Raw genomic sequence first — 24,222 nt, 5'->3', positions numbered from 1 at the left:
ACAGAATGTAACGCATTTTTATAAATTTACAATTTATTTACCTGAAATTGTGAATTTTTTTAATCCACCCTACTAAATATATAAACAAATTGATTGTCTTTTATTTTAAAATAAATATGTTCTTAAATGTATTAGTGAACCCTTTCCTAAAAATTATTGAAAATGCTTAATAAAATATGTTTTAAATAATAAAGATTTCAGTAAATGAAAGATGTAACGTATAAACGGGTGATGTAACGTAATGGGGTGATGTAACGTAAAAAAATCGTTTATTTGGCGATACTTATGTTGAATACATTTTTTTGTACAACAATCGTTAGATGGAACTTTCTGTATTCTAAATACTAATTTTCTGCACTCTCTGTTGTATTAAAAGTTAATATATTTTGAACAATGTATTTGTTCATAATTATGCTTAAAACGGGTTTAAATGTTTAATTCTTTAAAATTTTAGTTTATAGACATATAGAAGGAAGATGAAATGAAATTATTGTATTATCTCGATATTACAATATCGATCAATTTTATACTCATATACATAATAGTCCCTAAAATCTTTATTTGGACTTATAACGATTGCAAAGAAATACTATTAAATGAATGTTATTCACGTTCCATACACAGAGTTACTGGCCTAGCGTGCGATTTTAATGACGCCATTATTTGTCACGGGATCCAACAACAAAAAACTTTGTTCAACGAACTTAATTCAACCGATGATGTAGATGGGCAAAACATAAATTAACCGACTCTTACCAAGAACATAAAAATTAGAGCAATATTTAAAATAATAAACTTTGTGAAAAATTTAAAATATGCAATGATTTAATGAAACTCCAGTAAAAATTTAAGGTCGGAAAATAAAATATTACATTTGATGCAGCTGTACAAATATATTTATATGTCTAGCTTTATAAATGGTTTTAGGAATGTTGATGATTAATATCAATGGTACGTAAAATTTTGTACAAACAGGGTGGCGCAAAATTTATCACCCTATCGGAAGTTGTTATAATTTTTGTAAATGGCGTCGCACATTAATCATATTTAATATTTGTAAACTAGACAGCTGCAGTTTACAATTAAATTGACAAAACGGGCACAAATGTGTATCAACGCTGGCGGCAGCCACATAACGGATATCACATTTTCCACTTAACAGAATAAATGGTTAAGGTCCAAATAAAGATTTTTAGCAGTCAAAACCATTTTTTTATTTATTTAAAATGTTATTTAAAAACGAAATATATAATGAAATTTTCGCCACCCTAAATCTGTATACTGCAGCTGTCTAGTTCACAAATATAAAAAAATTATTGACGTATGACACCAGTTGCAAAAATTATAACATCTTCTCATGGAGTGATTAATTTTGTGCCACCCTGTATTTAAGACAGGTCCTTGTGATCGTAAATTTACACATCTCATATCATTTTAAAATCCAGTCGCAAGTGATAAAAAGATTTCACGATAATCAGCATTAAAAAAATCGCATTTATTCGAAGGTAAATAATAAATGATATTTTAACTAAAATTACAATATTAAAAATATTTTAAAATATGTATTTACGGTTTAAAATAAATTCACTTTAAAGGGATAACTATAAATTTTAAATTTACTGTTTATGATTCTATAAATTACTCTCTGAAGTAATGAATTAACGTGATTTTGATATCTCAACATAGATGACTAGGAATATGGAAGTATTTACAGGGTTAATGGCCTGTCATGGGCTGGTCAAGTGATCAATTCAAATACTGTGGCTTTTTACCATTCAACCCATGATAGACAACCACACTACTCAATTTTTTGGAACTCCTATATACTTATATCATAAATCTTATGACGCTTTATGTGTGAGTTCACTAAAGCCATCTATGGTCAGTCTGAGAAGACTTTTATTTAGCAGAGACTGATATGTGCAATTTTTATAATTTGGGCAAACCCAAAAATGTAAAGATCAAAATAAGCTTACTGTCTATAAGGGGAAATTAAAACTAAAGGAATGAAGTAGGGTTTGGTTTATAACAGTAAAACCTCGATATAACGGACCTCTATTTGACGAACTTCAGATATAACGGACTAAAATGTCAGTCATATCGGTTAACATAGGATACATTTTGGTAAATTTACAGTTTGATCATAAAAATAAAATAAAAACTTCAAAAGTGCAAAGAAAAACTTTATCCCTTTTTAAAGCAAGATTACCTAAAGCAAGCGCGTCGATGTCAAACAGCAAAGTCACGACACGACAGTGTCTGAAGACAATAAATAGAATTTTAATTTTGTTTTGTCTTGTTTATTTATGTCTAAATAGTATTCATATTTCAAAAACAAAAGTTTTTTTGAATAACATTCAGCGTATTTTTATATAACGAACTTTCGACTTTAACGGACAACCTCTCCCCCTAATTACTATGTTATATCGAAGTTTTACTGAACTTAAATCGAGGTTTGAAAAGGAAAATACGTATTTTTTTATTCGTCGCTCTTAATCCTAATAGAAAATAATATAATGCTTACTCTCCTCGTGGTGGACACCGGTTCCCGTGACAAAGCTCTGAATTATTAACCCTAGAAATGTCATAGTTGGCCAAACTCCGAGAATTAGCCATGAAAACCAACAAGGGACTGGTACCAAAGGTCTCAAATTTATGCGTTCCCAAATCTGAAATTTATTTATTAAATATGAATATTCTATAACAGTAAAGAAATACATTTTTCATTTTATAATAAATTCATCGCGGGCTGTTAAAATCTCAATATCAATGCAAGAAAAAAAAATATTTCGTCCTTTAATTTTAAAGTCTCATTTTTTATCAAAAAGGTTATATTTTATCATCATAAATGTAATTTATAAATTACTTTGCAAAATAAAAGCACTTAAATGAAATACCCATTTTGATACAACGCTTTTTATAAGCTTTATTATTAAAATATAATTAATATTGCGAAGCAGGTTTTTTTGTAGATCTAAAATATTTCATTATAAAACGTTTTTATTATATTTTGTAATTGAAAATTCCAAATTGATTTTGAAAGATAAAAGGCAACAAATGCTTTGTATTTTTTACTAACACGAAATATTAATTATTAATTATTTCGTTGTTTTTACATCGTCACTCATTTTTAGTCACGTTCGGGTACGAACGGAAAAGTCGTTCAAATATTTACTTTGATCGTAATTTAAACGCAACAATTATTTTCCATTTATTGTTTCGGCATTCACTTTATGGTAAGCCATGATGAAATTATAAAAGAAAAACACTTGTTATTTTCCACTTGAGTTTATTTTATTACGACAAGTTTCGGAAGCTTTGCTTTCATCTTCAGGTCTGAATGTAGTTTACATTTAAACCTTAACCTAAAGCTTCCGAAACTAGTCGTCATGAAATAAACTCAAGTGGAAAAAATGATTTTCCAATTTTATCAAATTCATTATGGAATAAATGAATTGAGAAATGTGTAATATTGAATTTTTTAAGGGCACTTATTTTTCAAAGAAACGTTTATCTTACTATCTGAGACATTTTTTAGTTGAATAAGTTAACACATTGAATAACAAATCAAATACAAATATACAATAAATAATTTACCCAGTTTGCCATCGCCAGTCTTTCGATCAAGAAATCAATACCGCTTGCAATGATAGCCCCCCCATACACCGAAGTTCCGAATATTGTCAATCCTAAAAAAAAATCACATATTAACTTTTTTTATAATAAAAAATACACTTCTTAGTCGTTTCAGAAAATATTTAACATTTTTTTTAAGAAATTTTCATATCTTTCGTAACAAATCATCGTGAGGTAAAGACCTTTCATAAAATGTTCTATAAAATACCCGCTAAATCTTTTCGATAAATCAATAAAAAAAAAACAGAATCAATAACAGAAAGAAAAATGTTTAATTTAATAACAACTGTTCTATGTTAAACTCACCCTTTTTCCAGCAAAGATTAAGGACGGCAAATAAAATTGCAGTACCTAGTAGTGTTGAAACACAGAACCACATCTGAAAAAAAAACATATTTTACTCTATTGTTAAATTTAAAAAATATTGATCGCATAATGTTTGAAAGAGACCATCATCGTAGTATCGTCGCTCTTTTAACTTATTATTATCATTGATTATTTCAGTTAGGAACAGTTTATTTTCATTAATTAATTCAGCATTCACTTTACGGTAACATCTGTCCATTTTAAACTCAAATTTCACTTTGTAAGTAAGTACCATTATTTCTTTTAATTTATGTGTTTTCATGCATTGCGCATCGTCTTACGGTATCTGGAAATGATTCGGAATACAATGAAACACGTGTCACAATTTAACAAATTGTGGTAATTTCCGAGAGAAATATAAGTTTGAAAAATAACATTTTAATATCTTTTCCTAACATCATAATTGTACTTGTATGTATAAATTACCATTAACAAATTCTTGAGTGTTTATGAATTTACGTGACCAATTTTTCAACAGTGATCTAATTTTAATTTATTTTTGAATCCCTTACTTTAAAAGTGATTAAATTATTATAAATATGTTTGTACTTCTTTACAGACATAATAATTTTATAACTGTTCCCTGGAACATTGTATTTCATTTCAGATAATATTAACGGTAATTGTAAAAATATACTTCTTAATCGTTTCAGAAACTCTTCAACATTTTTTCTATCAATCCTTATTGTTATATAACATATCATTACGGGGTATAGACTTTTCAAAAATTATCGAGATTCATGCTCGGTTCTTTGCGTTGAATCAATAAAAAAATCGCAAACTATGCTCGTATATGATATATTAATTTACGAGTTAATTTTTCAACTTTGATATTTTTTAAATTGTAGGAACCCTATTTCAAATCTTGACAAATTATGCATACTTTCATCGTTAGACAGTCAATGATAAACAATCTTCTAATATGAATAATTTCACAATGCTAGTGATTTTTTTCAATTGCAATTACCAAAATAGCTCTCTTGTAAAATATCGATGGCAGATAATTAGAAAATGTTTCTCATGTTTTAGGTAAAACATAATATTTAACACTAAGGCGATATCATTTACCAGGGGTACAGGAAAGCGAAGAAGGACAGAGGAATTAACAACTGCCAGTAATGAGCATAAACATTTGTAAAGACGATATATGTTAAGAAAAATTGGCCTTGGCCAATCGTTTCTACTCTCTCCGACGCATACGTTATAGACAGTCAACGCACATGCTTCGCGTGTACTTTATTAATGAGTAGCATACAGTACCAGTAGAGGTTTGCATATTATAATGTATACTAACCACGTTTTAACATTTATCAATTAGCAATTTTCACTATTAAAAGTACAGCATTGTTTAAAAAAGAATTAACTAGTACGCTTATGATTGTAAGTCAACATCATATTAAATAATTTAACATCAAATTTATTTCAGATGAAGCTCAATCATTGATAATATTTTTGGATAAAAATTTCAAGTTGAAATTAAACACTGACAAAGATCCGTCTACAACTAGATTAGGCGCTACCATTGGTGAAGTATTTTTACATTATTTTTAATTTAGAAAATTTACAGTCCTAATTATTTGTTTTTTTATTTCAGTGTGAATTAATTATGATGGAAATTGACAAATAAAAAAATACTTCATTCATTTACGAGAGATTTTGTTCAATCGACTTTCAAATAAGCATTTTTTAACCTTGAATATAATAAAACTGGGAACAAGGGCAAAGAAAACATTCAACCTTTTCCAGAACCTATAAAGTTTCACTTGTAACGCGCGAGAGTCTCGCGCATATTTTGTTTGTTTGTTTTATGTCTCGCTTCATAAAAGCTACCAAAAGAGGTTGACCACTTATCCAAGCTCGAAATTTAAAAAAATAATGCAACAGTTGGTAATATTTCTCAGTCAGAATGGCGTCTTAAGAGAAAACGACACCGATACGGTCATCGAATAAGTCAAATTCGGAGAATCGATAATTTTATGAAAATATCGACGCACGACGACGAGAACTAAGTTAAAAATAATCAATTACGTATAAATAAATTATGTGTATGCTTTTTATATTGCTCACATTGAGAATTTCAGATTCAATTAAGTTATTGAAAAAAAATATTGAACAAAAAAATGTAATAAAAAATTCTTATGTCAAATCGGTTGCGCTGAAAAGAACTCGTTCGTTATTATTTTAACGATATTTTTTACTTGAATTATATTATTATTGTCAGTACAAATGTAATGCTAATTTGTAATACAACGTATGGTGTTTCCCGCGCAATCAGAGTTTATTTATGATCTCAAACAGAAATCATAAAGGATAAATTGTCACTTTTCTGAAAGTGGTTAAAGTACACGTTTCACACCGTTCCATTCGTGGTAAAACGTGTGGAATAATATTGCGTCTGGGCTACCATAATGCGATATTATTTGCTGGACGTGTCGATATACGACTCTGCCAGCTTCGCGCTAAGTGCTTTACGGTTGTCTGCGTTTGGGACTGAATAAAATCGAGAGCAGTGCACTGTGTCGCCTGAAATGCAAAATGGCCGCTCCTTGCACCCTTGAGGCGAACAACGATACAAACAAAAAAAATATAAAAAAATACCGAAGTAATATTATTCTTACCGTATGGTGTGACTTGTCCGATAGGTAGTCGTAAGCTGCGAGGCCGGCTGTAGCAACAAACAAGCCCGTGTGCAGACCAGTCATGAACAATCCAACATATTGGATCAACATTGTTATCAATCCAAACAGAAATCCTGCAGAAAATGCGACGGCTGAAAAAAGACACAATACTTCCTATCAAGATATATAAATATATTGGATAAGGATATTGAGAGAAGAGTGAATGCAGGGAATAGAATAAATGTTGCTTTGAACAGAGTGATTGCAAAATACGTCCATGGAATCCAAAAGGGCGGTTCACAACGTCCTGCTGGTACCGACACTAATGTATGGAAGCGAAACATAGAACTGGCAAAAAAAGTATGTAAACAGAGTGAACGCTGTTGAAATGCACTCCCTCAGACGAATGTGTGGAAAATCATTGTATGACAGAATTAAAAACGAAGATATAAGAAAGAAATGTAAGGCTGAACAAGAATAATCGAAAAGATTAGGAAGAGTTTTTACGGTGGTATGGACATGTGCAGCGAATAGATAGCGAGAAAATGTGAGAGGAAAAACAGAATGAGGACGATCGAAAAAGACTTGGCACGATCAGATCAATCAGAACCTAAAATCTGGAGGAGTGAAAAGTCTGCGAAATCGGAGGGCATATATGACTGGATGAACGGATATGAAGGAGGCGAGGAGTGTATGTCAGGACAGAAGAGTGTGGCGTTCCATCCTCAGCTACCGTACTAGAGGTCCCGGGTTCGATTCCCAGAGGGGGGGTTATATAAATATGAGTGATTTTTTTCACCTGAATGTTTATTGAATATTACCATCTAGAATATTACAAGCGAAGGACTAATCACCTTTCCTTCATGTATTAATGATCAAGATAACACTGCATTTATATGATGCAGTGCCCTATGCACCATAGGTTTCGAATAAGGGTTGGAATGAATGAAAAAATGCATGTGTGTATAAACCACATTTTATTTATTTATTTTATACATTCTTTTATTTCAGAAAACAATTGTTTTTTTTATTTTCTCCAATCCCTATCTCCTCTTATATGTGCTTATTATTATTGTTATTATTACAATGTGTTTTGTTTGTTAGAGCCAAAGAGTTTATTGTGCGTGTTGTTTTTTTATTTATTATGACACTATTTGATGCATTCTGCATCATATTCAAACATCGTTTGTATTTTTGCAATGCCTCTTTGGTAGATAATAGTATGTTCAACTACATCCTCCGCCACCGTAACGTAAATGGTTAGCGTTCTTGTCTATCATGCTGGAGGACTCGGGTTCAATTTCCAAGGGAGTGAAAATAAATATAAATGATATTTCCCTTTAATACTTATGCTCACCTACGACTGGTATCACTTAAACCAGCCTATGACGGTCGTCAGCCCCGCAAATACCCAGACTTCCATATTCTTCTTCATCTTTGATGAGATGTCAAAAAAAATAAGATTTACGTTCATAAACCGTACACCGTAAACCGTGTTAAGTTTTACGGACGACGTGTGGTTTGAGAGTTTACATATTAAATATTGTAAATAATTGCAATTTTAAAAGGGCTTAATAGTTTTTTAAAAGCCATATGAGTATAATAACTTTACTGATATACAACATAACCTCAATTTAACGGACTAATTAGGGGGAGGGGGTGTCCGTTAAAGCCGAAAGTCCGTTATACAAAATTAAGTTTAAAATAATCAGAAAACTTTTTTTCTTTACATAAACACTAGGTATTATGGATAAAAATAAACGATGAAAAAAAAAACAAACAAAATTATATTTCATCGGACACTCGTCCGATGAAATATAAATTATATTGTCATCCTCGTCCGATGAAATATAATTTATATTGTCATCGGATACTCGTCGTGAAACGAGTTGCTGTTTTTGAAAAAAAACGTCCTGTTGATATCGAATAATATTAACAGGACGTTTTATTATTTTATTATATTTGAACGGAATTTTTTCCGAGATGAAAAAGTTCATCAAGTAGAGGTCAGATATTTTTCTGTAGTGCAATAACAATTTATATGAATCACGTGCATTTTAAAACAAATGGTCGCATTCATAACCATGGCTAGACTGTCTCGACAGCTTTATTAGTGTAGGTTAAGTATTCCGTATTAGTGTAGGTAGTAACAAAAATTTAACGAAACTCATAGCCAGGACAAACGAGCCCTTAGATTCCTTCGCAGTAACACGAACGCATTTGGAAAGAATATTTTGATTTATTTATTTCGAATGCGCCGCCAATAAGCGAGCAAAAAAGACTACGTTTTACCTTCATTCGGGCGCGCTGGGTAATTTCCCTTGTCGTAAATTCTATGCAACTTATGTTTTTTAAAAGAAAAATATGTGTTTAAATTATTTACAAAAATACTTAAATTTTATACTATTTCTGTGAGCCTAAGCGGCTCATTATTATAAATAGGTATCAAATTGTGGTATGGTGGGTTCGAACCGAGAAACGATGACCACGGGACCACAATCCGAGAGTAATGTGGAATTTATTTTTAGATACTAGTATACACTGTTGTTTTTGTGTGTAGCATTCACGCGTGGTACATGTTTATACTCGCTTTAAGACAAGCGAGCATAAATTTGAGTTGTCGAAAAAAATGCTGAAAAACTCACACTTTTCCTTCCCGAAAAATCTATTTTTTATACTATACCCTTACCCTTTTACTCCCTTCCTCACACACACACACATTCCCACTTTTTTATTATCTCTTGATGTTTTAATAGTTATTATAACATAAATGTGGAATTGTTTAATTGCCTTTTTTTATTAATGAAACTATTTTTGTTAATGTAATGTAATGTTTATTTATTGTTAATGTATCTTTGTTTTATTATATACTTTTTGAAAGTCAAGCTGTACAATTCCCGAACAAATAAAATAAAATAAATAAATAAAATATTCCTACATATTTTTTTTATTTTTTTTTTCATTACACACTGACAAAAAATTAAATTTGGTAAAATTTCAATAACACAGTGATGCTTTTAATACATCCGACCTATTGTTATCGATGTCGTGAGATGGGGACAACAACGAAGGAATTTGATACCTATTTCTAATAATGAGCCGCTTAGGCTCACAGAAATAGTATGAAATTGAAGTATTTTTGCTAATAATAAAAACACAAATATTTCTTTTTTTGAAAATAATTATTAAATATAGTTTTAGCGTTTTGAAAATTCTTTTTTTTAAGCATTTCGTGATTGTTTGTGATATATTGAGCGCAGTAAAGTTGTTAATAAATTCATCAGAAATACATGGGCCACCTCATTGTCTGACCTTTGCACTACTATAGCACACGTGAGCTCACAGGACGGCTGCCCGCATTCCTTTCAGTAGGATGAAAGTATGCTCCTAGCTCTAATTACACATCGTCTGTGTGGGATTTTGGCTCTAAAAGGCGAGGTCATATTAATAATTAAACTTTGAACAAAACAAACGTTGTGTGAGTGAAAATAAGAGGTGTGCTTGTTGTTCGAAACACATTTCGTATTATTTTATTGTACTTGTCATAATTTAAAGGAGCATTGACGCCAAAAAAATTATGTTGTATCGGGGTCCAAAAAATATTTTAAAATGTATGAAATTCGTTAAAATGTATACATTTGAAAGAAATAATATTTCTGGCATAATATTTTCATAAACAATGAAATAAACTACGTTTGTCGCTTTATTTGGCTTTTTATTTATTCACATCATTTTAATTGTGTCCAAATACTTGTTCACAAAACTAGATTATCTCCAATTAGGAATTATTTTTTACGTTATTTTTTTGACATCTTAACAAAGAACTTTTCAGCATTACAACTTTTTTCATCCCACCATAGATGTCACTAGTGAAGTCAAACAATATGTTTTAATTTTGATCAATACATCTAGAAGTTTAAAAAATAAATTATGTTGAGATGCCAAAAAAGATAATGCAAAAAATAACTCCTAATTGGAGATAATCCAGATTTGTGAACAAGTAATTGGACACACTCAAAATGTTGTAAATAAATTAACTGGTCAAATTATAAACCATACTAAAAAAAAATGAATAGTTCATTATCCAGCGTTTCTCAAATATGTGAATATAATCCAGGATTCGGACCTCACCTATCCACACAATTGGTGACCAAGGTGCATCGTAATATTGTAATTGCCCGAGTATCCGTAACGTGTGCATCCTGAAGTAGTATTTTACGAAAATGACATGAATTTTACAAAACTATCTTCATTATTACTATTAAATTATTAATATGATTAAACACATCCGGATGCCTCAGAAACTCAGTGTGGAGGAACAAACACATGAGAATAGAAAGGAAAATTAAGATATATAAAACATGTGTTCGAACAATAGCCACTTATGGGATTGAGGCAAGAGCAGATGCTTCTAGAACAAAATCTCGACTTCGAACCTCCGAGATGATGCAGTCTACTGAAAATTCAATCATAAATTTATAACTTTGCTATCCTATACTTCAGTCATTCTCAAAGTGGGTGATAACGCCCCCTTCTGGGCGCTGGTGGCCTGCAGGGGGGCAGTAAAAAAAGAATAGGGGTCTGAAAGATCATCAGATTTATCCTTTATCTTAGGTAAGTGTTAAATTAAAATAAGTTTTATTTAATTTGAATAAAAGATACAGTCAGCCATCTACTTACGTGAATAATTCGTTCCGACGGTTTTCGTGTAAGTCGAAAAAAGTTGTTGTGTTTTTTTATACATATGTATATATTTTTTATACGTGTGTATAATATGCACTAGTTTCAATGGATATAGTGCATATGTGAAAGCATTATAAATCTACATGTATATAAAAATGAAAACGTGGAAATAATCGGGTTGTGGTACCGTGGTTAGTGTCGCGGACTCTTAAGTCAGAATTTCGCGGTTCGAACCCACTCTACCACAATTTGATACCTATTTCTAATAATGAGCCGCTTAGGCTCACAGAAAAAGTATGAAATTCGAATATTTGCGTAAATAATAAAAACACAAATATTTATAACATATTTGCAACACACGTAACTAACAAGGAAGAAATCTTAATTATGGCCTTAGACGTTAATCACATCCTGTGGACAGAAAAAATGGAGGGAAACAGTGCAAGGTATGAGCCAGTGTCGTTGCTCTCTTTTCCCTTTTCACTTACATATCAACACAATAAATGTAAATAAACGACTAAAGAAAAGAAAAAAAATCGTGTGAGTACGAATTCGCGTAAGTCGAAATTTCGTAAGTAGAGGACTTTCTGTGCTCTTAATATTTTAAAGTTGCGTTTTAATTGACCCCACTAATAAAAAAAAAGTAATTAAATTCATTTATGTTGATGTGATTTTAAAGGTGTGGTAAAGTTAAAAAATGGGGGAGGCTGAAAAATAATCTTTTTTTAAAGTGGACGATAGATGAAATAAATTGGGAACCACTGATCTACCTTGTTCTCGTGTTCAACTCGATATTCGAGTTTTATTATTTCAAGTAACTAATAATATTACTAAATGTCTCACAACTATTATTCAGAGGGTAGTCAAATCATGATTATGCTGTTTGCAATGATAACGAAAGCGACATTCTTTGATTCCCTTATCTGTGTATTGTTTTTATTGTGTATATAGTACATACTTATTGTACAATTTTTCTCTCTAGGAATATTTTATAAAACCATCCACAGAGAGATAAATATAATGTAAATATTAGTTTATTCATTTAAATTTAATTTAATAAAATATTACTAAGAAAGTAAATTTCGAGGAGATCAAAGACGGCCAAAAAGACTTACGAGCGATCAGATCTATTAGAGTCTAAATTATGGTGGCGTCAAAAGTCTGCGTAATCGGAGGGAATGTATCACTATATCAAGGAAGCTAGGAGTGTATTTCACCACAGAAGAGTGTGGCATTCCATACTATCTGCCTACCCTTGCGGGGAAACGGTGTGATGGTAATAGTTCTACTTTGATTTTATAATTTCCAAACAAAACACAGCATTACCTGTTTTTTTTAAAGTAAATGTTTAGTCTACTGAAGACTCTTCATTCATTTTTTTAATAAAGTTCGCGAAGCCTTATATTTGAGATGCTAGTCTACAGATGGATTAGCAATGACAAGGAAGATAAATGCAAAAATCAATCACAAACACCCAGACAAATTGAAAATTAATCTTTCTTCAATTTATTTTGCTGGCGGACATCGAATCCGCGCCGCGAATTTCACAAAATACGTTAAACTTTGAAAAAATATTGACATATTTGATACAAAATAGTTTGTTTTACGTAACTGATATATTTTAATATAACCGTTAATTAGAATAAATTATTACAAAATCCAGGCTTCGGACCTCACATACAAATTAAAGAGTTTCTGCTTAGTAAAAATGCTTCCCTAATTTCATCATAGATGTCTCCAGAGAAATTCAAGTTAATTCAAACAGTTTGTTTAGAATTTAATCAATAAAGTTGAATAAAGTTAAATAAAGTTAAATAAAGTCCCAATAATTTATGTAGTGTGGTTGTAAAGTGATCACCAGCCTATGACGGTCGTGAGCCCTGTAATGACTAGACTTCCATATTTTTATTCATCTATGTTGAGATGTCAAAAATATTACAAAGGAATTGGAATAATATTTTTAAAAAAACGTTGATTCGAATGCCTAACTCCATGTATACACCCTTTGTACGTGAATATTATTTGCTTTTGTGGTGCTACAGGCGCATGATGGGGATTAATCGGTCGGAACATATAGGGACGTATTAAGCAAGGCTGGTCCAGATGCTTACTAAATAAAGTAGCACAACAGCGAGCCAAATGGATAAGCCATAATAAAAGACACCCAGAGACGCAAATTACAGAGGACGACCCCGTTTAAATTGTTCTTCAAACCCTTATCAGCACTCGATGGTGTATCGGGCACTGCATTATAAAAACGCAGTGTTATCTTGATAGTTAACCCATGAAGGAAAGGTGATTAGCCCGCTACTTCAGATGATATCGAATAAATATTAGAGTGAAAAAAATCACTTATGTTTATTTAACTCCTCCCCCTGAGAAACGAACCCGAGGCTATTATATATAGGAGAACTATTGCACTACGAAAGTGGACATAAAATACATGGACAAAATTATTCCGATATGCGCTGTAGCGGGTACGCCAAGTTGAAGAGACGAGCGGAGGATAGAAGAGATTTGTTCTTAAAATTAAAAAAGCATAAATGTAAAGAAAAGTTAATATTTACATGCATTTCCATAGGCTGGCATGAGTTGTTCTTGAAGACATATCAGATAGACAATTATCGAACCGAATGTAAAACCGGTCAAAAACATAACAGCTTTGAAGCATCGGTATCCTGAAAAGAAGAACATTATTATGAAATAAATTCGTTCTACATGAAGGTAAAGGTATGTGTGTGTACATTTAAATAAATATAATATATACGTGTGTGTGTGTGTGTGTGTGTGTGTGTGTGTGTGTGTGTGTGTGTGTGTCTATACAATACCTCCACACATGCAAATGTTATAAATGTGAAGTATAACCACACTATTTAAGATGAAGGCAGTTACGAACATTTGAAATATTCAAGTAAAATATTTTCCTCTAAAGTGGGTTGTACAAAGTCAAGGGATGAACCTTTGAAGTTGGAGTTTTTTTGGCATTGTTTCATTGTTCCGAACAAACCTTTCCCAACTAAAATATCTCCTCGTCACATACTCACACTGCCTATCTTCCAGTTTGATATTTGAAAGTTTGATATTTGATATAAAATATAATTTTTATTAAAATTATATTTTATTTTCATTTTAGTTCGGTTTTTTCAACAAAATGATCATTCGAAAATGACAATTCGATGATGACCATCTTTTGGTTACAAACATTGAAAAAAATAAACCTGAAAGTTCATTTCGGTGAAATTTTTACACCCAGCTATCCCAAATCATATTTTTAGTGTAAATGTACGTACATTAGACTTGAAAGGTGGAATTTATAATTTAAACAATTATAATGTTTTGCTTAATAAAAATTGTTATTCAATACGGTTATTGGATCATTGAAAGTTAATAACGCTAATCAGTGCACTTTTTTGACATTTTAAAAACAAAAAAATAACGAGAATGATATAAATGACGTTTTTTAGAGGTATACAAATTCGAATTTCTTGCAACTAATATATGGTGGCACCCGCCGTCTGGCATGTTGCAAATTCTGGCCAGCATCGTATTTTTAAAAATATAGACTTGTGATTCCACCTGCCCATAAAACGCACGAAAAAGTGAATATTAATGGATATATGGTGTCTCAACAAATGCTTTTAGGTTTCCTCCACTCCAAATTCAGAAATTCTGCTTATCGACAAAGCCATTCACCCAAAAATGTGCCTCATCGGTGAACAAAATTTTGCGTTGAAAGAGAGGATCAAGCTGAATATTGCTTTCGGCCCATTCAACGAACCTACGACGCGCATAATGGCCATTCACTCTAGTCATGGTGAAATGGCAAAACATACTGACTACAAATTAACTGTCAAATTCAATGCCAGAGGATGTCAAATTGACAGTCTGTAGAAACAATGGTGCCAGTTTAAAAACCAAACCTTTAAAAAAACACCATGTTTAAACCTAGAAAGTAACGAATACCATCCCAACCGGGTATTCGAAAAAACACAATATGTTTATTTGTTCTCAAATACATAATGTTTTGTATAGATATTTTAACATACATAATCGTAGATGAAAAAGAGTATAGAATTCTTGTATTTACAAGGCAAATGACCTGCTTTATAAGCTTATTTAAGTGATCATTTTATACAATTGAAACATTTACCATTCTACCAATGATTCACAACAACACTACTCAAATTTCGGAAGCTGTATGATCCCTGTATGTACCTTTCGTGATATGAGAGTTTTCAGCACATCTTTGGTTGAGTTAAGTAAAATTTTTTTTTTAATTTAACAGAGAATTTTATGAAATGTATATTAAAAAAATCCCAATTTATTTTTACATACTAAGCGACGCTTGAAAACATGATTTTTAATTTTTATTAAAATTATATTTCGACCAGTTATTTTATTCACAATGTTTTGAGTGTATCCAAATCGTTATTCATAAATCAGTTGTAAGCCATATAGGGCAGGTCGTAAGACTTATATATCCAAACCTCCATATTCTTCTTCATGTATGCTGATATATCAATATAAGACCATTTCTCCAGGGTGGACAAATCCAGATTTGTGAACAAAGATTTGGACACACTCAAATTATTTAATTTTTTATGTTGTTTTATTACCATAAAATAATATTTATTTGAACGATCTCACCACGTCAAATATTAGATTAGTAGTTCTGAACCTTTTTGAAGTCAGGGAGCACTTTTGATCAGAAGGAAAATTCGCGGTACAAAATTAAAGATCCAAAAAACTTAATTAATATTTTTTTACAGACAGGTTAAAAATTACATGTATCAAAAAAAATAATAACAAATACTCCAGTAAACAATTTGAGGCGAAATTTATTAAATTATTCAAGCTTGTCGGCTTTTTCAAATTTCATCGATAAAAGATCTAATATTTGATATAGCTACTGTCATTTCCTCATCCAAATTTCTAAGCCAAGGTTCACGAATCATTTCAATGAACCTACCGTCGATGAGCACCGTCTGTACAAATTCCTACACATAACTCCGATGATATTTTCAATTGTTCAAGTATGATATTTTGACCGCTGTTGTGAGGTGAGCGCACATAACGTCACTTTGCAAGGGTGCTGCCACCTATCCATTATATTTGCAATTTAAATCGCACAGTAAATGAGCCAATATTAATTTTTGTTTTTTTTTATAATTTCGTGGAGCACCTGCAACAAACTTGCGGAGCACCAGTGCTCCGCGGATCGCCGGTTAAGAACCACTGTGTTAGATATTACCGTGTTATATGAAAAAGTATCTTAGAAATGCGCCGTGGCGTAGTTGGGTAGACGCTCGACTGCGAAACTGGCGTCGCGGATTTGATTCCCGCCAATTGCAAAATAAATTCAAGAAAGATTTATTTTCAATTTGTCTGGGTATTTGTGACGTATTTTTCACATTTACCTTCCCTATCCTTACTATCCTACCTGCAGACAAGCATCTAAAATAGATGCTTTGCGGGTTACCTTGTTGTTTTTGTTTTTAGTTTAATCTCTGAATGTTTTTTAATAGTTTTATAACATAATTGTAGAATTGTTTAATTGACTTTTTTTACGTAACTATTTTTTGTCAATGTAATGTAATGTTTATTATTGTTAATGTAACTATTGTTTTATATTATTTTTTTTATACGTAAGCTGTACAATTCCCGAATAAATAAAATAAATAAGTAAAATTAAAAAAAATCAAGCAAATAAAAATAAATGTCGTTTTTGTAGTTTACGTAATGTTTTCAATGGTCTGAGAGTTTACCTAACAAACATACGATTGATTTATTTTTTTGATATTCTTAGACTCAATATCGATATTTCACTTTGTATTTCCAGCCACGAAAAACAACTGAATTGAGTGATTTATTTCACCAAGTATGTTGAGCAAGAATACATTGGCATATCCATATTGTATCTGTCGACGTATCGAGGTCCAAGCATCGAATAACAATATGTAAATCGTAGGCTAATTTCTGACCACAGACGCAGGCGAGATTTCTATAGTGCGTATTATTATTTTTATTGAATTCCTCTTTTATTGCGAAACGCAATACAAAAGCCGAGTACTTTAATATTGAAAGTGATGTTTTCTCAGTTTAGATGTATAATTTCAACATTCATATTATTTATTCTTCTCCACCCCCTTTATTTAACTCCCCAATTTATTTTTTACGGATGGGTATTTCTCTTATTTCACAAGATGAAAATCCTATTAATAATCACCGTTATTGGTAAACATATTTCTAAGTAGGTACCTCCATATAATCGTTAGGTAATTCTGTTTTTTTATACTTTTGTTCTAATTTTTTTGTGCTGTCAAAATTGTGTGCAATAATATTAGATACAATAAATTTGATAACATGATGTGATCTAATTCATTTTTAAACCCTTATCCGCACCACAATGGTGAACAGGGCACTGCATCACATAAACACAGTTTTATATTGGTCGTTAACACACGAAGGATATCCGTCCGCTTCAGATAGCAGTCCAGGGTAAGGATGAATGAAAAATGAGTTAGAGTGAAAAAATCAATTATATTTATTTGACCCCCCCATCCTAGGAATCGAACCCGGGACCTCCAGACGGTAGCTAAGCGAGCAGACCATCACACTACGGAGGCAGACAAACAATATTAGACACAATTAATTTGTTAGCATGGTGTGATCTTATCTATTCATATAATTTTCTTTGTATTTATCAATGTCCAAAATGATTAGTCCATTTGAATAGATAATTAAACATTTCTCTTCTAATGCGTATGTGTGCTTTTCTATCAATATGTATATTCAGATTTTCCAAACAGAATATTTCTCCACTTGCTTTATACTAGTTACGTTTTTAAAAAATCGCAATTATTTTTTTAACAAGAGAAATTAAAGCTTGTAAAGATTTTTCTATTTTATTAAATCCTTTCTAGACTTATTCTGATTTTCGTTTAGAAAAAAATATATTAATTTTCCTGGAAAAAAATTAAACTTCTTCTACATTCATTATTGTAGGATTACATAAAGAACAAAAGCTGTATTTAATTGCCAATTAGGTACACGTTTTTAAAGAACTTATTATGGTCTCATTCGTATTGGAAAAAACTAACTCGTACAAAGTAGAATGAAAATAATTAGCTTTTGATATAAGATGGAATTTTAAATAGTTCTTTTTTAAGATAAACTTTTTTAATACTTGTAGAATAGTAATTCATCAGTTATTTCATTGGGGACTAGAAATTTCTAAACTAGAAACTGGAAGTATTTTTATTATGATATTAATATAGTTTAATAATTGTTCTCTGAACTTTTTTCACAACAATCAGTGCGTTGTTGTTTGCTCCTTCCCATCCAAAAATGCCTGACTGAAGTCATGAATGAACAATGGCAAAACGTATGCGCCCATGGTATTTTAAATGTCGGTCAATTATAACACCATGGTAATTTATTTCCTTTTTCGAACATAAATCAGAACATATTTTTGTACGTGCAGAATAACTCCATATATTATATTGTTAATAGTAATTTATATATATATGGCGATATTTTAAGTAGTTCAATAAAAAAGGAATGAATTTTTTTATTGTGTTTAAGGAGAGTAAGTTTTTATCAAACCAGGACTTCATAAGGTATTCTTATCATTCCAGTCTTATCCGTTTAATATGTTAGAAGTTTTGCATATGATACTATTTTTCCGCTAATTTTTTATGCTGAAAATATTACTGAGATAAATTATTTAAAGAATTAGAGGGCCTAAAAATGTCTCCTGATGTTTATAAAAATGATTTCTTAGTTGTTGGCTTTATTTATTTTAACAGTGTGAAATCTATCGTGAACACAACTCTAAAGCAAGCTTGAGGCCTTATTTATGCCAACAGATTTAACTTTAATATTAGTTAATCATGGAAAATTCTGTCAAAAACTTATGTCCAAAAATTCAAAAACAATTAAGAGACTTATCTAGAAATTCTTGTATAATAAAAGATGGCCTGGCAATTATCTCTCTTGTGCTTTTGTTCTTCATAAATTTATAATATGTATTACTGATGCTTTTTTTTAACGTATGCAGGTAGACTCTTTTAGAGATTCAGAGATATATTTAGATTTATATCATGAAGGTCTCTGCTAAATAAACATTCACTTACTCAAGTTTACCATAGATGGTGTCGAAAAATTCATATGTATAAAAAAGTGTCAAATAGGTTATGTATACAACTTCATAATTAAAGTGGTGTGGTTGTCAATCATGGGTAAAATAGTGAATGCTAAACGTGTATAAACTGTTCAGTCAAACTAGCCTATACCAGGTCGTAGGCTATATAAATACCCAGACTTCCATGTTCTTTAACATTGTTGAGATGTCTGAAGTATTATTTTATTTTATTTTTTATCAAAATGTGGTTTCCTTTTCATAAAAACCGTGTTTGAATCCGCTGTGGTAATGTATAGTCGAAATCAGCTCTAAACGGCTTACTGAATTATTTGATGAATGCTTTAGAAACTACCATGCTTGAATTGTAGGATTAAATTTTGTCTTTTTCAAAAGTCCCGAGATCAAGCTATGGATTATGTAAAACGCTTATCATTATCCCGTTTAGATAAACTGAACTTATCGCTTTGATATTCTATTTAGTGAACGTTCCCAAAAATATTCTATAATGCCAACGATATTAAATTACCATGAATAAAGTATTTTTTGTACTGTTGGAATTGATGTTTGAGTCGCGAATGAAACAAAATAGGCGAAAATTCCCTCTTTGCTTCGAAAATTGAATAAAGAAACTGAGTAAAGACAGATTTTCTTTCTGCGTAATTTGTATATAAGTATAAACAAATACATTTATTTTTCCGGCTAATTGAAAATGTCAAACAGTTTACGATTGAGTAATTTAATATCAAAAACGTATCTAGGTGTATTTTTTGTTTTGACGTTCTTGCTTCAATATTTTATGCTTAAATTTTGAAAGCGACCCCTTAGATGGTAGGTCAAACTTGAAAAGGTTAGATAAAATTTGATAATTGTATTATATAATCAGTGGTCCTCAACCTTTTTATCGTCGAGGACCGTTAAACGTTTGATAATTTTACCGCTGCTCACTAAGAAGGGACGTTAATTGTTCATATTTTATATTATTTTGATTTTTTATGTTAATTACAATGTTTTTAAGCACGCTTTCTAAATAAAATACAGTTACACCAAAAAAAATAAGTGATATAACATTTAAACTCACTAAATAATAAAAAAAACTGAGATTGTTTCATTGTAACTAGACGGTTCCATCTGGAGTTAAGAGGAAACGATGACTTGGAACCGAACCCGGGACCTCCAAAACGGTAGCCGAGCGTGCTGACCAGTATACTAAGGAGGCGGACTACGTTTTAAAAGTTAACGAGCCTATGTAATTATATTATTTAATTGATTATTTAATGATTGATAGTACAACCACTTTTTGTAACATTGAATAATTTGTTTCTTTTATTTGTTGAATATCATGGCGATTTAATATTATTATACATGATACTATCTCTTTATCAATAAATGTTACGAATTATGTTCTCGTTTTTACTTATTAATAAAACGACTCGGGTTCTAAAAGTAGATATCGAATTAAAAACCAAGTAAATTTACACTCATAGAAACCCAATTAAAAACCAAGTATGTATTGTTATATATACCCAATTAAAAGCAATTAAATTGTTCACATATAGTACATCGTCATAACGAAGCATTTGACTGTTGTTTTATATATCTCTTTTTCATTTTTTTTTTAGATTGAATTAAAATTAAAATACTGAAGTAACCAAAACTATTTATAATTTTAGTCTAGACTGGACCAGTAGTAAGGGGAATAAATAATTATAAACAAAATATTTGGATACAGCATTTTGAGTGGGTCTAAATACGGATTATATCTAATAAGAAGTTTATTTTTAAACTCCTAATTGGAGAAAATCTAGATTTGTGAACAAGTATTTGGACACACTCAAAATGTTATAACTGGTCGGGTTGTGGTCCCGTGGTTAGTGTCGCGAACTCTTCGGAAATCAGAGTCGGTTCGAACCAATCTGCGACAATTTGAAACCTATTTCTAATAATGAGCCGCTTAGGCTCACAGAAATAGTATAAAATTGAAATATTTGAGTAAATAATAAAAACACAAATACTAATTTCTCTTTTTTTAATTATAAGGTAAAATATATTGCAAATCATGTTTTCAGGCGTTTCTTACGTATGTGAATATAATCCAATATTCAGACCTCACATATAAATGGAAAGTCTCTGATTAACAAAACCTTCCCTCATCCCACCATAGATGGCTATATCTAGAAGTTTCAAAATATTGAGTAATGTTGTTGTCAATCATGGGTAGAATTGGTGAATGTTACACGTGTGTAAAGTGATCACTTAACCAAGCATATGAAGGTCGTAAGCTCTGTAAATACCCAGACTTCTATACTCTTCTCCATCTATGTTGAGATGTTAAAAAATAACACATTCAGATCCAATTATAAAATCTATTTTGTATGTTTATTTTAAAAGCATCAGTTCAATTGATGGGGCTTTACGTATTAATTTGATGTTGTCCTTGTCAAAAACTTGTGTAAAATATTCGATTACAACAAGTTGTAAATTAATGAACTGGTCAAATTATAAGTTAAAGTAATAAAAAATAAAATGATATTTTCTGGCGTTTCTTATGTATGTGCTTATAACCCAGGACGACCACTGCTGACAATTCGTCGGCAGTTCTCGTCAGAACTCCGGGACGCGGATCTGACTTGGGAGGATGCAAGGGAGCTGGCAGCCGACAGAAAAGCCTGGAGACAGTTTGTGGACTCCATACGCTCCACTTAGGGAGCGGATATGGTTTTATATATATATAATCCAGAATTTGGACCTCATATACTAATATACGAGTTTCTGCTCAATAAAAAGCTTCTTTTCATCTCACCGATGTCTTTAGTGAAGTTCTAGTGATTCTAGAACAATGTTTCTAAAATTGGTTCATATTTATATATAGAACTTCCAAGAATTTGAGTAGTGTGGTTGTCGATAATGGGTAGAATTGGTGAATGTTACACTGTGTAAATTGATCTCTTAACCAAGCATATGAAGGTCGTAAGCTCTGTAAATATCCAGACTTCCATATTGTTCTTCATCTTTGATGAGATGAAAAAATATATGTAAAATATTTGTATTTAGTACGTTTCTTAAAAGAAGAATGTTAAAGTTTATGCGATTTCGCGACCACTCGCATTCGAGCCGAAATTACACGGATACTTTAGAATCAGTCAACCTACTTGTTTTTGCTCTGCATCTAATAACCGTCATATAACTCAAATTTACGACCGGCAGATTAAGGGCGCTTGTGCACTACATGGAATTTTACTGTCCGGCAGTCCAATTTTTTTTCAAATAAAAGCGACTACGACAGCTAAACGTGATTGAGTTCACGCGCACTGTGATCACGTTCCAGAGAAAGACGGACAACTGCACAAGCCAATCATCCGTATCTTTCTTATGCTACACCGGACCGTATAAAAAACCGGATAATAAAATTCTCGGTACTATACGGAATTTTACCGTCCGGCAGTCCGATTTATGTCTTTCACCGATCTGGATCTGTGAAAAACGGACAAGTGACAAGATCGGTGAATGGAGATAGACGGACAAGTGCACAAGCCAATCATCCATTTTTTCATGCTAACCGGACTGTCGGACAGTAAAATCCAGTGTAGTGCACATGCGTCTTAAGAAAGCTTGCGCAATACATGGAATTTTACTGTCCAGGTTTTTTTCAAATAAAAGCAACTTTACGTGATCGAGTTTACGTGCACCGTGATCGCGCACCGATCCGGAGAAAGACGGACAACTGCACCAGCCAATCATCCGTTTCTTTTTCATGCTACACCAGACCGTATAAAAAACCGAACAGCAAAATTCTGTGTACTATACGAAATTTTACCGCCCGGCAGTGCGGTTTTTGTTTTAAAAATAAAAGTTACTACGACAGTTTAGCTTGTTCGAATTTACGCGCACGGTGATCATGCACTGATCAAGCGCACCGATCCGGAGAAAGAAGGAAAATCATCCGTTTTGTCATGCTAACCGTACTGCCGGACATTAAAATTTCGTGTAGTGCACAAGCGCCCTAACAGTCTGCACACGACACTAATGAAGGTTAAGACTTTGACTTACCGAACAGAGTGTATACGATGCCGAATAGTATGTACATGCAGCAGATTAGCGCGGCGACAGGTTCGTAGTTATAGTCGATGTAGTGGCAGTGCGGGGACTCGACCCGCGGGCCTCCGGGCGGCGCCGCCCCGCGGCTCCCATTGCCCGGGGGCACCAGCTGCCCCGCCAGGGACATGCCATCTACCGCCGCAGCGCCCCCGCCGCCGCTGCCCCCCGAACCATTTGAGTTATTCACTTTTGCTTCATTCCTTCGCTCCCGGTTGAAGAGATATTCTCGCGAGGGCTTGTAGAGGGATGATCTGCAAACAAAGAAACAAATATTTGACGATTCTGGTATAATTATTCCAGTCGAATCTTCTTCTTCGTCGAGTAAAATCTGCGATGTAGAAGTTGTGCGATGGGGAAGAGAAAGAAGACGTTTCTGGAGAAATCATGTGGGAAGAGCGAGTTCGGATCGAGTGGTGAGGATAGCAGCGGACAGCAGCATAAGCGGGATCAGACCCCCAGGAAGACCACCTAAACGTTGGAGAGATAGCTGTTCTTCCACCTCCCAGGAGCGGATCGGAGAATGACAGGACCTAGTCCGAAAAGAAGAAAAAGAATCTTCTTTAACCAACTAACCAGCTAACTAACCATGACGCCGCTGATAATGATTAGAACGCCATACCACTCTGTCTTTGCAAACATTCTCAGCCTCTTCCACACTCATGCGTCTTCGCTATACATACC

The 24,222-nt window shown here is 32.2% G+C and overlaps 1 protein-coding gene across 1 annotated transcript in view; it reads right to left on the bottom strand.

Annotated features, from left to right (window-relative positions):
* The window catches only part of LOC148302777 (transmembrane protein 198), a 42,900-nt gene that overhangs the window by 2,280 nt on the left and 16,398 nt on the right, over nucleotides 1-24,222 (bottom strand). The window contains exons 2-7 of the mRNA XM_088271030.1: nucleotides 23,494-23,792; nucleotides 13,871-13,981; nucleotides 6,621-6,772; nucleotides 3,943-4,015; nucleotides 3,598-3,689; nucleotides 2,525-2,669 (exon numbers count right to left, since the gene is read on the bottom strand). Coding sequence (XP_088127156.1) covers nucleotides 2,525-2,669; nucleotides 3,598-3,689; nucleotides 3,943-4,015; nucleotides 6,621-6,772; nucleotides 13,871-13,981; nucleotides 23,494-23,668 — 748 coding nt within the window. The 5' untranslated portion in view covers nucleotides 23,669-23,792. The remainder of the gene's footprint in view (nucleotides 1-2,524; nucleotides 2,670-3,597; nucleotides 3,690-3,942; nucleotides 4,016-6,620; nucleotides 6,773-13,870; nucleotides 13,982-23,493; nucleotides 23,793-24,222) is intronic.

This window comes from Brachycentrus maculatus, unplaced genomic scaffold (genome assembly GCF_059751285.1).
Source record: "Brachycentrus maculatus isolate JH-2025_06_01 unplaced genomic scaffold, ASM5975128v1 h1tg000412l, whole genome shotgun sequence".
Lineage (NCBI taxonomy): Eukaryota > Metazoa > Arthropoda > Insecta > Trichoptera > Brachycentridae > Brachycentrus > Brachycentrus maculatus.
The sequence above is the reverse complement of the archived record's forward strand: the minus strand, read 5'-3'. Positions and strand labels throughout refer to the sequence as shown.